Here is a 17,242-nt window from a genome sequence, read left to right as displayed (position 1 = left end):
GTGGGTACATTAAATACAGCAAAGCTTAAAATTAGTAGAACTTGGAGATACATTTTATATGTTTATTATTGTTGCATTCTTATTATACTTCAATAAATAATTGTTGTGGGAAAAAGTATTCAAATATGCAGTTAAAAAAGGAGTACACTCAATCAGCATTTTATTATCCTTATCTGTAAAGATAGAACAAGACAGTCATAACAGCCTAATAACTTCATGATCTGCCCTCTTCGTAAGAGACAAAAGTTCCACTCACTAACTAAATCAACCCTGCTTCAGAGGTAGGAGTTTGGCCTGCTAGCTAGCCTAGCTTTGGGCTCTCTGGCCACTACCACCAAGCTTCAGCCTCCAGGCTTTCAGTTGCTACCACCAGGCCGGTTTCCAGCCCCTACCATCTTGCCACTTTCCAGGCTTTCCAGCTTCTAAGGTTAGTGAACATGGCTCCCCCAAAGTTGAGGAACACAGAAGAGGAATATGCAACCATAACTCATGTAAATGAACTGCTACAACAGCAAAAAGATATGTTCATGGCTCTTTTGCAGCAGCAGCAGGAAATGTTCAAGGACTTTGTTAAAATTATCACCGACTCAGTGAACACAAGAATGGATAACGTTTTTAAAGAATTACAAGAGTTAAAAGCAAGTTTACAATACACACAGAAGGATGTTGATGAACTTAAAGTCACTCAAGCTAAACAGTTTGAGCATGGAAGAATCACACAAACTGATTTAGTGAAAATCAATGACAGTCTACAAGTTATGTGTGAAAAACAAGAACATCTGGAAAGTCAATCAAGAAAAAATAATATTGTGATTGATGGAGTTCCTGAATCCACTGGCGAATCCTTGGCAGAGTCTGAAGAAAAAGTGAAGGACATTTTTAAGCAAAAACTACAACTACAAAGAGACATGGAGATGGAGCATGTACACCGTATAGGAAAGCCTGATGCTGCTAGAAACAGACCGAGATCTATGGTTGTTAAATTTCTGAATTTTAAGGACAAAACAGCTGTCATGCAAAGAGTAAAGAACCTCAAGGGCACAAAAATTTTCATCAATGACGACTACACGGACGCTGTGCGGCTAAAAAGAAAGGAATTGATGCCAAAGTTAAAAGAAGCACGGGATAAAGGTGACATTGCCTACCTCAGACATGACAAACTTATTATCCACTCCCGCACTAGCACCCCTGAGTAACTTCTGTGCAACTCTGAAGGTATGATAGCACATAAAACTCATGTATTCATTACCTAGAAAAGGTTTAAGACTAGCACATATTAATATAAACAGTCTCAGGAATAAAATTAACGATGTTACTGAACTGCTAAATGAGTTTAAAATACACATTCTTGCTATCTCAGAGACCCACTTGGACTCATCTTTTGATGACACAGAACTATTTATTGAAGGTTACAACATATACAGAAATGACAGAAATGGTTTTCGTGGGGGAGTTGCTTTTTATATTCAGAATCACTTACCAGTAAAAATAAGAACTGATTTAATGAGTTTTAACATCGAAATATTATGGTTGCAAATGCATCTACCTCATCGAAAGTCGATTCTTCTGGGTTGCTATTACCGGCCGCCAAGTGCTAATTGTGAATATCTTGACACCATGTGTAAAATGTTGGATATAAATACTAATGTAAGTCAGGACATATATTTCATGGGTGACTTGAACATTGACTGGTTTGCTAAAGATTGCCACTTGAAAAGAAAACTGTTAACTACTGCAAATGCATGTGGACTTACTCAACTGATAAACAAACCCACAAGAATATGTTTCAAGAACGATGGGACTAGTACATCTACCTGTATAGATCATATTTTCACAAACCGTCCTGAACTATGTAAAAAGGTACTGTCTATTCCCACTGGTAGCAGTGATCATAATTTGATCATTTCTGCATTAACAACTAAACTGAGTGGCTCAGGAACTACAGTCTTATTTAAAAGATCCTATAAGTTGTTTAAAAATGACAAGTTTATTGAAGATGTTCAAGCTTTATGCTGGTCTGATGTGTTGGCTGCTAGCAATCCAGAAACTGCTCTATTTAAATTTAACAAGCTATTCTTGCCATTGATTGATAAACATGCACCTTTGAAGAAGTTTACGGTCAGAAACAACGTCACACCTTGGTTGGATGAAGAACTGAAAAACTCTATGAAAATAAGATGTCAAATGAAAAGAACTGCAGTTATGACAGGAAATAAAAGTGATTGGGATCTATATCGTAAAATGAGAAATTCTGTTACTAAACTTAATAATAAGAAGAAGAAAATGTATTTTGATAATCACGTTAAAAACATAGGTAAAGATAATAGGAAGTTATGGAATGTTTTAAATCAATTGACTGGTAAGAAAAACAAAATAAATCCATCTTTTTTGGAAACAGGGGATTAACTCATAACTAAGCCAACAGATATTGTAAACCATCTCAATTATTATTTTATTAAAAAATCAGATAAACTAAGAGAAAATATGCCTAATCTAAGTAATGATATATCTTATCTATTAATAAGAAATGAATTGATGAAAAATAAAAACTTAAGGTTTAAACTACAAAGTGTAAATATAGATCAAGTAAAGAATCTTTTAAAAACCTGCAAAAACAAACCACCAGGTGTAGATGGTCTTGACGGCAGGCTTCTGAAACTAGCTGCTGACTTTATTGCCCCTGCTCTAACCCATATTATTAACCTTAGTTTTAGCTGCTGTACCTGCCCACAGGCATGGAAGCAGGCTAAAATTGTTCCTCTGCCCGAAGATAAAAAAATGCCTTTCTCCGGTTCCAACAGTCGCCCGATAAGTATATTACCTGTATTATCTAAAATACTGGAGTCTATAGTACACGATCAAATTAATAACTATTTTTATACAAATGATTTATTAACAGATTTTCAGCATGCATACAGAAAAAGTCACTCCACTGCCACTGCACTGACTCACATGTCTGATGATTGGCTTAGAGAGACTGAAAAAAAAAAAATTACAGGTGTTGTATTTTTAGATTTTTCTGCCGCTTTCGACATCATAGATCATAACCTGCTATTAACAAAATTATCCTGTTACGGGTTTGAGCAATCTGCAATCACATGGATGTACAGTTACTTGTCAAATAGAACACAGACAGTGTTTTTCAATGGCAGTTTCTCAGGTATCAGAAAAATTACATGTGGAGTACCCCAAGGTAGCTGTCTGGGTCCACTATTATTTAATATTTTTACTAATGATTTACCATATATTTTACATAAGGCTAATATTGTCATGTACGCTGACGATTCAACTATATATACATCAGCAAGTACACAAATTGAATTAGAAACTGTTTTAAATACAGAATTACAATATGTAGTAGATTGGGTCAAATCAAATAAACTGGCATTAAATACTGTAAAAACTAATTGCATGATTTTAGGTTCAAATTACAATATTAAACAGAATCCTGTAATTAATATTAAGATTAACAACGCAGTTATTGAACAGGTGCATGAGACCAGACTGCTGGGTGTAATAGTTGACTCTAGGTTATCATGGAAAAAACATATTAGTAATATTATTGCAAAAATGGGAAGAGGTATATCCATTATGAGAAGACATGCAAATTTCTTAACTTCAAACATTAGGAATTATGCAATGAAAGCACTAATATTGACATACCTCGACTATTGCCCAGCAGTTTGGTCAAATGCCACTGGAGAATATATAAATAAATTACAACTTATACAGAATAGAGCTGCTCGTGTAGCACTCAGATGCAGCTACAGGAGAAATATAACATTAATGCACAAAGATCTTAATTGGTTGTTGGTCAAAGATAGATTGTTGTATTCATTGTTAATTTTCATAAGAAATATTTCTAATTCCAAATTTCCTTCTGTTTTGTTCAAGCATCTTTCTTTCAGTGTAGTAAATCATCAGTACAGTACTAGACATGCAACTAAAGGTAATTTCACTTTACCCATAGTAAGAACTAATGCCATGAAAAATACTGTTGTGTTCAGAGGTATGAAAGAATGGAATAATCTGCCAAAACATATCCTGCTTGCTAATAATGTCAATAAATTCAAATTATATGTAAAACAGCATTTATCAAAATAATATAACTGAATGTTTATATTTATATGTGTGTGAATATGTATGTGTATGTATGTTTACAGGTGTAAGTGTAGAATGTGTTTTATATTTGTCATATATCACACCCGCACGAGGGTACATATGTACGTTAATATGTGTATATATTGTATATGTATTTTTATATGTGTTTGTGTATTTTCTTTTTCTTTCAAATATTGGTTGTATTCTTAGTTTTGTTTTTAATGTATATATTTTTTCAGGACCCCAGGAAGAATAGCTGCAGCATAGCTGTAGCTAATGGGGATCCTTTCAATAAAACTTAAACTTAAACCCCTTTGGAAAGGCTGTTAATGTTGTCAGAACACAGTTAACCAAAGCAATTACAGAGAGTTGGAATAAACAGTAACATTTTGTGGAAAAAACCCTTAGAAAAAGTCTAGCTTGTATGGAGGAGGATTATTTCTATTCAAAACATTCCCTAATAGCATAAACAACTCCTCTCCCTTAGACACCTTGCAGATCTGAGGCCTGAATGATTGCTTTATAAGTAAGTCAATTTAAAATCAGCACCCATAAATTAATATATGCAAAAGGAAATAAATATTTTTTTCCCCACCACAATAATATAGTTATTTTTTTGGTGCTGAATCATACATTTTAGGTGCACGGTGCAATGCACTTTTTATTTTCTATAACTTGTAATAAACCTCAAGATTTGCTTTGAATTCTGGTTATTGTATTTTTTTCTCATAATATAAGGTTCTTTGATTCATGAGGTGTGTTAATTAAACATGAACTAACATTTACTAAATTCTAAAATTGAACTGATTTCTTCTCCCTCCTATTAACATGGGGACAACCACCCTTGCATTGGAGTTGATCGTCACTAACGGACAGTTTGTGATTGGTAATCAATAACTTTTAAACTAAAGGAGATACAGGACAGCAACTTTTATTAGCTGAGATTTTAAGCTTTGTTTTGAAAATGAAATAAAGTCTTTAAAATGTGTAGTTTTAGAGAAAATCAAGTGATAGTAAAAATTATGACAACCATCACCTCTCTCCCCAGATTATTTAGACCTACTAAATTTATTTCTTGTTCCCATCTTTTCCTAAGTTGATCCATTTTGATTTCATTCAATCAAAAATAAAAATAAATACAGAAATAAATACATATTTAAAAAATTCAGACAGCACTAAATCTAGTTACTAGGCTGGCACTGAAGTGGTCATATTTAAGATCTTTCATACATAATAATTTTTAAACTGAAACCTTTTTATAATATTGTAACACTTTGGAGATGACTTTAATATGTAAATTTATTTAAGAGAAATTAAAAGAATAAGGGGCAATCTAAATTTGGCACTGCACTGAGTTATTCTCTAATAATCAACGGGCGGTCATAACATAACTAATTGCAATTCATTAAATCGGCCAGCAAGTGGCGCTATAGAGAACCTGGCTTCGTCACATTATTTAACAACGGAACACGTTTTTCCATTCTTTGCTACAATGGAGGTCAGACAAATCTTTACCCTAAATCTTAACTGAAATATTTCTTATTAAAGTGTCCAACATGGCGGAGAAGCAGCGGGAACTCCCTTCGTGGATGACTAAGAAGGAGGCTAAAAAAGTGAAAGAAAATGCGCCGATGAAGAGTCAGAGAACAAGAAAAGCTGCAAGGTAGCGTAAAAGAACACTATTAAACTTCAGTTTTATAAGTCAAGTGTGTTTTATGGAAGAATGTCCGACTAACAGAAAGCCACGGGTTTTTCCTCAGAGCTGTTTTTTACTGTATGAACGAGGCGGAGCTTGTTGAAGCTGCAGTTTCATTTCTCACCGAGGGTTCCAGTGAGGATGCAACGACCCCGCTTCACCAGCAGGTGTCTCAGTTCTGCACGTTTTATTTCCTCCTATTTTAAAACTATTTTTAAACAGGGGTGGCGTGGCACACAAAAGGGGGGCAATATTGTTTACTTCTAACAATAAAGTGAAATAGATTTGCACATGTTAAAAGGGGAAATACAGAAACAAAATTCATAATTTACTAAATTTAAACAATATACCAAATCTAATTTTCTTAGTGTCCTTGTGACTTCTTCATTTTATTCATTTTCAGTACTTGGTTTAGTTAAGCTATGAAAATGCAACACCTTTCACATGCATATAGCTTGTATGTTTCAATATGCATTGATCAGGTAAAGTATCTATCTGTCAAAGGCAGACCAAGTAAGGAAAATTGATGATCCAGTAACAGGGTCATGGGTTGTTATGAAGACTTGAAGCCAGGAAGTTATGGAGGACCAACTCTGCCATATTTAAAAATAAATACAGAAACAAAAAAAAATGCTCAATAAAAAAATAAGCATACATTAATTGCCCCCAAAAACATAATAAACAAATAAATGTAGATAGAAATAAAAAATTATACAGTGAGACATAAATGTATATATCTCTTTAAATTAGCGTCTTTATTTATTCATTTTTGGTATAATTACCTTATTTATTGTCCTTTATAATCTTCAAATTTATTTATCTATTACTTATTTTTTTAAGGATTTATATATGTGCATGTTATAATATTTTTGTCTGTTTTCTTCCTTTGAATGTTTTTACCCTCTCTATTTCTTCAATGTTATTTATTTCTGCCTCATTATGCAAATAAGGAGGGGTGTGTCCAAGAGGCTCAACTTCTGCCCATTGGTTGGCAGCCCATCTTCTTAACTAATAGAGCTCAGAGTATTAACTTAAAAGTTCTCTTTTCTGTTGCTGTTGTTAAATAAAAGTACATTTTAAGATCATTTGAGGCGAGAACATTATTCTTTTAAGCGTCACTATATGCATAATTTTTTTTTAAATGTTCCGAAGTTGAGAGGACCGGGGCAACCAGCGGAGCTCTGAGGGTGACGGCAGCCAGGGCTAATCATTGCCCGTCTGAAGCAGCCCTCTCTTGGCATAGCCGTGTGTGAAGGACCGCTGGCTATGATAGCGATTTTTCTGTTTTATTTGGCAAAATGTTCATTTGATTTGTCTTTATCTGACTGTGTTAAATATTATTCCCCCACTAAACGAAAAAAAGGCAGAATTTATTCTTAAATAGAGACTATTAATAACAGGAGGAGAAAAGCAGCTCCAGACGTGCCGAGCATTTGGTGATGTCACGAATATGCTTCTGTGCCAATTGACCCAGATTTATGCTGCCTGCTCCCGTTCTCCCCGAGTCCAGACTGTCCATACTCGCGTTCTTATGAATTGAAAAACAGCCACTGACTTCAGACTCGACTTCACACTCTCCTCTCCTCCTGTAGATTCGACCAATACAGTAAAATACCAACCAACCAATGGGGCAGAAGTTGACCCTCTAAGACACACAACCTCCTCATTTGCATTATGAAGCAGAAATTTAGACAGAAATGTAAAAACCACAGGCAGAAATAAATAGCGTTGAAGAAATATATAGGGTAAAAAATTACAAAGGAAGAATAATACAGACAAAAATATTATATCATGCACATAAACAAATACTTTAAAAAATAAATAATAAATAAATAAAGTTTAAAGATTATAAAGGACAATAAATAAAAAGGTAATTATTACAAAGATGAATAAATAAAGAAGCTAATTAAAAGAGATTCATACATTTATGTCTTGCTGTATAATTTAATTTTTACCTACATTTATTTGTTTATTATATTTTGGGAGCAATTAATGGTATGCTTCTTTATTTATTGAGCATTTATTTATTTCTATATTTATTTTTAAATATGGCAGAGTTGGTCCTCCATAGAAAGTACTCTGGTGTGATGAATGTTGATGATGGTCTCTATGCCAGCATCATTTATCAATACATTTCCAGTCAGGTCTGCTGGGGCAGTGTGATGCTTTAGGAAACTTTAAACACAGCCAATATTGTGGATATCACTTTAGCATGGACCACCCTGGGTGCACTCTAAAGATGTGTTGTATAATACATACTTTCTATATCATAATAAATATATCTTAGAAAACTTTCTCGATTTCATGATCTTATTGTGAACTCTAATGCACTCCCCTCCCTCTTAACACAGGCTGGAAGAAAAGCAAAGAGCCCCTCTGCTAAGGAAGGACACTCGGGAACCGCAGGGATGACATCAGAGCTAGTGATGCTGCCTTTAGGGGAAGAATCCTCAGACTGCTGCGAGGACCTGGAGACGACATATGTTTCAGAAACAGACTTGGATATTACAGAGGTTGAAACTGTTCCCTACACCAGGAATTCACAGCATCCTGAGCCTGGAGAAGAGAGATCAGGATCCACCCAGGGTGGCTGTGAACCCATGAAGGACAGTGTACCAGCTGAGAATGAAAGTGAGCAGCAAAAGCCGGCTGAAGAGGAGGACGATGCCTTCCGGCTTGTGCGAGAAATATTTTTCACCTGACTGAAAATGATTTACAGAGTTTGTAGGGATTTTTACAACCATTTTAAGAGATTTCACAATATAGTCTGGACTGTTAAAAAACAACCATAAACTTGATCATCAGTGGAAATCAAAATACCCTGACATGAAACACTAAATGGTTCAATTCTGTGAAACAGGTGTGAGGTGGGGGAGGTTTACTTTCACGAGTCGGCCTTAAAGAAAACATTTAGTGAGAACGGTTTTGCTTCTGCACCTGTGGCCTCATTGTGTGGAACTAAAGGAAAACCAAGTCCTCATGGGTTTTAAATGAATCGTTTACTTTAATATCCCACTGAGTGACCTAGTTTGTTTTAGAAAATGCTGAACTCATTGCAGTATTGTAAGTCCACAGCTCATAAACTACTGTACATGAAAGGAGTAATATAAGGTGTTTTTTTGCTTTTATTGGTATTAAGAAATTGTTTGCAAATATAAACATCACAAAATAAAACTCATGTTGAGTTACAGAAGTAGGAAACTGATATAAGTTGTATTAAAGTGATGATAATATAAAAGTTACTTCCAAAACTGCTTTCCTATATCCCATTCAGGAAGCTTTTTTAATTCTGGCGTAGAAAGCATGCAAATAGAACCGGACTAACAGGTCCGTCCCTTGGGAATGGTCAGTCGTTTCTAAGCCAAAACAAGGCTTTGTCTTTGTCCACGCTATAAAGCCTCGAATTCAAAGCTAATTCTGACATTTTGAATTGAAAAAAGCTTCCTGGATGGGAAGCGAAACGTCTTCAAACTTGAAAACAAAGTCCAGTGGTTTGTTTTTTTTTTTTACTTTTTTTGGAATGACTATGACCTGGATGACTGAGAATCTTCACTAGCATATGCTAAGCAGTGATAATTTGTGGATGGTAAAAAACGGTCAAAGTGAAACCCATTAAGCTACATCTGTTTACTTATCACACAATGGAGCATATGATTTTTTTTCTTTCTATTATAACCTCATACAGCAAACTGAAAAAACCTTGAAAAGTAGGCATTTACCTTAGTGGCACTAGCTGTAAGAAGTCTTACATCTACCATCATAAATTGCAGCAACCTAAAAATGTCTGGCTGCAGCTTAATGACAGTGGAGCTACAGATTCTTCTTTTTTCATAAACAAAGTCACATTCATATTTTTCTGCACAACCTTCATGCAAATGTTGCTTTTTCAACTCATATCTTCATCTTATCATCTTTTAAAAAAGATATTATGTCCACATGTAAATTTAATCGATACAACAGTAAATGCAAAAACTCAAAGGGATTTCATCACTTACATCAATGGACAAATAAAAAAGAATTTGAAGGATGATGCAGTCTGAAGTTACTTATTTCCAGTCAGATGTCAGCTTTCTTCCCAAAATCCATGTAAGCACAGTTGTTAGAATTAGCATTGCTTCCACACCCAGACACAAATAAAACCACACTGTCATGTTTTCCAAACTCACGTAGGAGCGAAACCTTATCAAAAACACAATGATGCCTCCCAGAATGAGGAGGCAGGAAGCAGCCTGGAGGGCAAGGCTGCACCAGAGTGTCCCTCTGTCTTTACCATAAGCAGAGAAGAGCAAGCTCAGCAGTGCAAATGCAACCAGTGCAATCGGAACATAAAAACACAGGGGCATCATGGCATAGATGATGGTCCTCCCACCAAAAGAATGTGGGTAGAAATCCCTTTCCTGTTGATCACACAGTGGTTCATCATCTTGAGTGTACAGACAAAAAAATGCAGGACCAAAGCGAACTTCTTTGGAGTTGATGAAAACGCCAGCGAAATGCAGCAGCAGGATTTGAAGGAGGATGAGGAGCAGCAGCACACAGATCCCAGACCAGTATAACCGTAGTCTCCTGCTTGAGGGAGCGGCCATGGGGAAGAGCTCTGCACTCTGGATCTACACATTTAAGATAAATAGAGATAAAAACCACAGACAATAATAAGGCACCACTGCAGCTCATAAAATACTTAACTGGGTAATCTGAAATTAACCCACACTGAATGGTGAATCAAATAAAAAATATAATTATAAAATAATTGTTTAAGGAGCACAGGATATGTAAACAAATAATTATAAAAAATAGTGAGATTTTCTTACCGATATTATGGCAACATTGTAAGATTTAATACCCCTTCAACTGTAAACATAGTCATATTTAATTGTTCAGTATAAGATATGCGAACACAGAGGCACAAATATGAAAACAAGAAGAAAATCTCCCAGAAAAGCAGCAGGTTGACTTAAGGATTTAATCCAAGAAATATACATAACAACAAACAAACCAACTCCCACAAAATGTAGGTAACTGTATCACGATGCAGGGACACAAAGGTCTGGATTGCTAAGGAAACTATTTGAACCCATCTGATTGGACTGGAGCTCTTTTTTGAGGAATAACATGAAAACATTTTTTATAGCACAGAGGTTGAGGAAATATACCAAGAAGGACTTGGAGAGGAAATTTGAGCAAAATATGTTCTAAGAAACAGCACGCACTTTTCAGTTCTTCCTTTTTTTATTTGGGAAAATCTTACTAAATTGACACTATACTGTACAAGTGTGCAATGACAAGTTTGTGGCTGAAACTGCAAATAAGTTAAAAAGCACTTCCTCCATACTTTAAAGGTAGAGTGGAGGATTTTCTTATATATATATATATATATATATATATATATATATATATATATATATATATATATATATATATATATATATATATATATATATATATATATATATATATATATATATATATATATATATAGAAAATCCTCCACTCTAGCATACAATATAGGTATAATATAATATATTATTATATTATACAGTCTAATAAATCCCTATAAAGTTTCATTTCTGCACCATATAAAGACCAAAAGGTTGTTTCTCAAACATGAAAGCAAATATGAGAACATGAAAGTGAAACTTTTATTATGACACGTCAAAGGTAGATCAGCTGATCAAATGTTTACTGAATAACTTGATAAGATTCAACATGTTATTTGTTGATTCAATTTAAAGAGACATTCATTTACACATTAGATTTAGGCTTAAACTAAATGTATATATTTATTATAGATTAAGGTAATTTCTGAAATAAAACTTTGGGACATTTTCAGCTCATTGATAAAAAGAAATACATCTCATCAAAATTAAACTTAGCAAACCGGGAAAGTAATAGTTTAATTTGTTTTTACATATATGTGCCTCTTGACTGTTAGTATTTCCTAAGATTAATAAAATGAATTAATTTATATTGTTATTAACAGAAAGCTAAACTGTGTCTCTGGGTCGGGGGGTCCTGGGTGGTTACCAAGGATTTCCAGTTTTGTGGGGCCTATAGAGCTCAGCAGGCACGTGCAGAGGGGGGGGGCTAAGGGGGCTTGAGCACCTGCCCCTTTTGCTCCATGATCCCAATGTGCCCTTTTGGTCCTTTTTTTTTTTTTTTTTTTTTTTTTTTTTTTTTATCTTAATTTTTTTTATTTGACACATGTACTGAAATTATTATTATTATCTTTTTTTTGGCAAGAAAAATGTAACCCATGTTAAAATCTAACATAAATAGGGATCTAACATAAATAGGGATAAGTAGTTGGTTAAAAGTCTGTAGACAGAAAATAACGTCGCTGTCCCTTTAAGAAACCAGCGTTACAGGTGCAGTGTCTGGGTGACGCTGCAGTACGCAGACCCGAAGGAGAGAGCAGAGGAGGAATCGGAGAAAAAAAAGAGCGGTGATTAATTAACAGAAAAAAGTTAATATTTTAGTAAACAAAACATAATTTACCTGGTCGGGAACTGACGAGGATTTTATGAGAACTAAGCCATATCGGTTTTGGTGAGTTTTGTGTTTATTTTTCTGTATTTTCATTGTGTTGTAATTTTTCTGTTGGTGGAGAGTTATTAACTGTTATTCAGTTAATATATGAAGTTTATGAAGAAGAATTTATTTGCATAATTTGAGTATTTAAAAAGAGTTTTATTGTGTTTTTGGCCTGTTACACAGGTCAGGTTTTTTGTTTGGATTGGAAGTTTGGTCGGAGCGAGGATTACCCCTTGCTCACACTGGCTCCGGTGCGGTTACCGAGCCGACGGAGACCGCAACTCCCGCACACCCCCTCTCACTGCCATGTGCGGCGTGCACATTCACAGACGGGATTCAAGATGGCGAGCCAGACCTAGAACTTCAATTCATCTTGTCCATTGAGGGAGGGACTTTCCCGCGTGTGGTAATCCCCTGCCAGAGCGGTAGGGATATCAGAAACTAGTTTGAACTGAACTAAAAAAGTACTGGAGACTGATTGAATTATTATTTTTTTTTGGACTGAATCAAACTGATTCTTTTCGTCGAACTGAGTGCCTATATTTACATTTGGACTTGAACTTGAATTTAAAGTGCCATACTTTGATTTTCATATGTTTAATTTCTGAATGTGATTTGAGTAATTGTGGTCCACTTGATTTAACTGTGTTGAAGGTATTTTGCAACCTGTAAAAGAAAGGAAAAGAGTTAACTCAGGAAAAATTTAAATCTTAAAATAGGTGCAACCTATGAAAAAGATACTGGTCTAATTAATCCAAATTAGTCTAATTAAAATATCCTAGGTGAACTAAAGAGCAAAAAGAAAGAGTGATATATTCTTTTTTTTCCTTCTCCCTTTTCCTCCCCATTTATACTTACCTCATTATTAAGAATCTGCAGAGTATTTTTGGTTTCATGTATTGTATTTTATGTGTGTTTTGCATTCATTAAATTGCCGGCCATTTTCACTTAAGCAGCGGTCTCTGGTGCTATTATTTTGCTCCCCACTCCTTAGAGCCTAGAACTGGTCCAGTGGCGCAGTTAGTGGTGTGATACCAGTGCTACAAAAACAATACAATAAGCCCTCCGGTCACATTGTTACCTTTGACCTTTTGCCGGTGACGACGCACTTGCCTCTCGCACAGTCAGATAAGGCGGCTAACTGCGGAGCTAAAGGTAGCGAACATTCCACATTACACTGTGGCCGCTGCTCATTTGGCCCTAAGCATGATCAACCATGATCGGATGGATGGCTATGTCGTCAGTCTGCACCGCCTCTCCAATGTCAACCTGAATAGAGATGTAAGTGAAACCAAATGAGCCCCATGGATGATGCAGTATTGTTTGATCTAAAACACTGTTTACTCTGTGCTTTTAGTCTTTTACATTGAAAATTATGTTTTTTAATTCACAAAAAACTGTTCTGTAATGATTACAGAACAGTTTTTTTGTGAATTAAAAAACATAATTTTTGGTGAAAATACTGGAGTAGGCTTGCTACTTGTCAGACAACGGAAAACTTTGAACGTTGTATAATTTCTCTACTTTAGTAAAGAGTAGCGGTTTAAACGGAGGAAAGTATAGGACGCGGCGCGCCTTTCTCTGAAGAACTACTGAGCGGGAGGAGAGAGCCAGATGAGGAACAGCTGTTCTTATCTATCGATTCAGTATTTTTATCATACAGACATTAGGCTGTTGTTCTTGTGTTTCCCTTAGCTTTGATTGTATGTCTCACAATTTTGTAATTTATCATTGTTCATTAAACTCTGAAAGCTATGTGACTTTGTTAATATTCTGTCCTAAAATGCGATAAGATGTGCCCTTTTTTTTTTTTTTTTTTGAGCACCTGCCCCTTTAGTGGTCTCTGCACGGCCCTGGAGCTCAGCCTCCCTAAGAGGGAGAGTGACACGAGGAAAAGAAAAGAAAGGAAAAAGCAAAACCTTTATCCAACATTTAGCCCGTCCCTGTGGATGTCTGGGGAGACAAGTCCCCCCACCTCTTCAACAAAAGTGCAAAAAAATTCTGTTCACAGCTACCTGCCAAATAACCAGGCTTTTCTTTTCTTCTGCAGGTAAACTGCATCTGACCCCATCAGGGTCCTGTGCACATCTCAGAGAAGCAGATTCATTTATCTCACTGTCCACAGCTCCACTGCTTCCTGAACTTCAGCTGCTCCTTTGTTTCATGTCTTTCATTAATGGTCAAGCTTTTTAATCCAGGTGTTTCTGGCTGGTTAATCACGCCAGTTACTGGGGTTACTCTTGTATAACCTCATCATTTTATTATTACCGTAACACAGGTTTCTGCGCGCAACATCCTCACGCGCTCTTTCTACCGTAATAACAGTTTACAAGCAACAATTTCCCCCTTATTCATTAAACGGCCGTCAACTTTACTTATCACAAATTGACAGCTTTAGCCGGGGACAGGTGATCCAAAACGGGGACTTTCCCGGGAAATGGGGACCGATTATAGATTTTAACGTATTATAGATGTTTAAAAGTTTTTTTGTTTTTTTCACGGACTATCAAGACAGGTTTATTTTTGGAAAAAAAAAAAACAAAATAAAATAAACCCTCTTTTGATCTAAGTTTTTTTTTTTAACCAGGTTCTGTTGTTTACCTACTTTCACTTGATGAGGGCTCACGCCGAAGTCTGTCTGTCGCTCGAAGAGCTGGGCTTTGCGCGTGCACTTTTGTCGAGGCCGCGCGCGCGGCTCGGGCTCTGCCTCGCTGGTGCGCGCGCGCGCTTCAGCGAGACACTTTGGCTCACGGACTTCTGCTGAGAGATCATCTGCACTTTGATCAGCTTCAACTGCAACCTCAAGGAGCTTGTTAAAGGTTAGTGGAGAAATCTTCATCTTTTATGACTTTTTATCAACAACTTGAAAGCGTGCTTTTTTTTTAACCACCATTACTTTATTTTGTTTGTTTTTTGTTTCCAACAAAAACCAGAGGCGGGGTCGTGTATATAAAAAAAATCCTTTTTGTGTTCTGCTGTATTCGACAAATATTTTCTAATTTTAGATTTTAAACTAATCTGTGTTTTGAGTTAATATTTAAAACGAAAACAAAATATATTGGGAATGAAAAGGAGTTTAGGTCCTGTGCTGTTTTTTCTTTCATAAAGGAGGTATGAAATTACTGCAGATGATCTGAGGTAATATTTTAGACCTAAAAGTTAACTATTTGTTTTCATCCATGCATTATAAAAAAAAATGAACCAAGTTAATGCTCTCTGTACCATAGCATTAAATAAAAAATAAATCCTGACTTATTTAAGTCTTTAGTTAATCACCAACTGACAATCTAAGTTTGAATCTGCTGTTCTGAAAGCTTCTATTGATAGAGTGTGAATTTTTAAAATAATTTAACTGCTTTTGATCAATTGTAGATTCAGCATGGGAAACAAGTTCAGCAGAAGGCGAGATGCCGCTGTCAGCAGTGCTGCATCTGCAGCCAGTGAACAGAAACCTGCAGTGGAACATTCAAAACCAGCTTTAGACTCTGGGATAAAACAGGAGGATGCAAAGGCTGAGAGTCTTGATGTTCTAATAGAAGAACCAACAAAAGAGGAATGTGCATCGGAGGTGAAAGGAGAGGAAAGTCCTTCTGCTTTGGCCCCAAGAGAAGATGCAGAGTCAGAACTGCTGACACTGGAAACTAAAGCTCCTAAGGAGCCTAAACCTCTGGTTTCAGACGCCAGTCCTCCAAAACCAGAAATATCTGCAAAGCCCAACCCTGAAGCTACAAACGAAGCTGAAGCACAAGTTGCCTTAAACCCAGTTGATGTTTCAGAATCTGTTCTGCAGTCAGAAGCAGACACTGAGTCCATCCCTCAGCCAGTGCCAACAGCAGCTGAGGCGGCTGTGCAAAGCAAAGACCAAGAACCCCTCACCGATCCGGTTCTTTCTGCACCCCCACTGATTGACTATGGTGTCCCTGATGTGATTTCCTCCCAAGCCACCATCCTGCTCGATCCAGATGAGTCATCAAAATGTTCAGCAAGTGAGGAAAGTTCCACAGCAGAGCCAGCAAAATTTACTTCAGACTTTCTGGAGAAATTTACAGGGGTGGAGGCCGAAGAGTGCCTGAAGACGCATGAGAGTGATGTCAACATGGAAAATATTAGCGAACTCCTAAAAGCCTCAGAGCTGAAAGAAAATGATCTTCTCAGTGACATCGTTCCAATAGAAGACAAGATCCTTGATGACACTCCCATCACAGACATGAGCACATCCATGGAGTTTAAGTGAATCCATCAAAAACGATCCCTGAAACAACAAAAGAGGATATTCTGTTAACCTTCTCAACGGGTCGCTAAGAAAAAAAAGGCATTTTCTTTGTTACTCCAAATGCTATTTGCTATAATTGAAAATACTAATAATACTTTTAAAAGAGCCATGCATCAGGTTGGAATGAATTGAAGCGGCCAGTTGATTTGGCTTTGGAGCATAAATAGGTTCAAATAGCACAGAATAAAAGTACGAAAGTAAACAGCGTCAGACAACAGAGATATTCCTCTATGCAAACTCTCTAACTAAATATTTTCTCCTACACTTGAAGGGATTAGTAAGAACAACCTTCCAACAGCTTATTTAGAACCGCTGCTTACAAAAGGTGAAGAGAGAAAAATAAAGGTGTGTCCTTTAATCTGCACATCATAAACTAACCAAGGATGTTTTCTTTCTGAAACCAAAGAGTAAAAAGACTGCACAACAAACCGCGACCGAAGTGCTAACTCCATGTGCATCAAAACAAGTGTTTAAACTGCCAAATATTACGCTGAATTTAATGATTGTCAGTTTTACTCGATAGTGGCTTGCTTGTGAAAATAAAGAAACTTATATGTCTATGCTCTTGTTGTTTATTAAACATTAACTGATTTTTGAGCAAATAAATAGGTTAATTACACTTTTCTTGGCTTCTTTTTATG

At 36.1% G+C, this 17,242-nt stretch overlaps 2 protein-coding genes and 1 long non-coding RNA gene across 3 annotated transcripts; all 3 read left to right on the top strand.

The window, feature by feature from the left end:
* The first annotated feature begins 5,534 nt into the window (after window positions 1-5,534).
* Window positions 5,535-8,854, top strand: LOC119793025 (cell cycle regulator of non-homologous end joining-like). Its single transcript, XM_038299954.1, has 3 exons — window positions 5,535-5,764; window positions 5,862-5,964; window positions 8,149-8,854. Exons 1-3 carry the CDS (start codon window positions 5,658-5,660, stop codon window positions 8,497-8,499), a joined length of 561 nt encoding a protein of 186 aa, XP_038155882.1. The 5' UTR covers window positions 5,535-5,657; the 3' UTR covers window positions 8,500-8,854.
* Window positions 8,855-12,077: 3,223 nt separating this feature from the next.
* On the top strand, window positions 12,078-13,280 carry LOC119793029. The gene is made up of 2 exons (XR_005282056.1): window positions 12,078-12,343; window positions 12,512-13,280. It is a non-coding gene; the product is annotated as an uncharacterized LOC119793029 (long non-coding RNA).
* Window positions 13,281-15,025: 1,745 nt separating this feature from the next.
* Window positions 15,026-17,220, top strand: LOC119793021 (RNA polymerase II degradation factor 1-like). The gene is made up of 2 exons (XM_038299949.1): window positions 15,026-15,147; window positions 15,701-17,220. Exon 2 carries the CDS (start codon window positions 15,708-15,710, stop codon window positions 16,560-16,562), a length of 855 nt encoding a protein of 284 aa, XP_038155877.1. The 5' UTR covers window positions 15,026-15,147; window positions 15,701-15,707; the 3' UTR covers window positions 16,563-17,220.
* Window positions 17,221-17,242: the final 22 nt, after the last annotated feature.

The sequence above is a fragment of the Cyprinodon tularosa genome, unplaced genomic scaffold (genome assembly GCF_016077235.1).
Source record: "Cyprinodon tularosa strain WSP-4 unplaced genomic scaffold, ASM1607723v1 ctg44, whole genome shotgun sequence".
Lineage (NCBI taxonomy): Eukaryota > Metazoa > Chordata > Actinopteri > Cyprinodontiformes > Cyprinodontidae > Cyprinodon > Cyprinodon tularosa.
The sequence above is the reverse complement of the archived record's forward strand: the minus strand, read 5'-3'. Positions and strand labels throughout refer to the sequence as shown.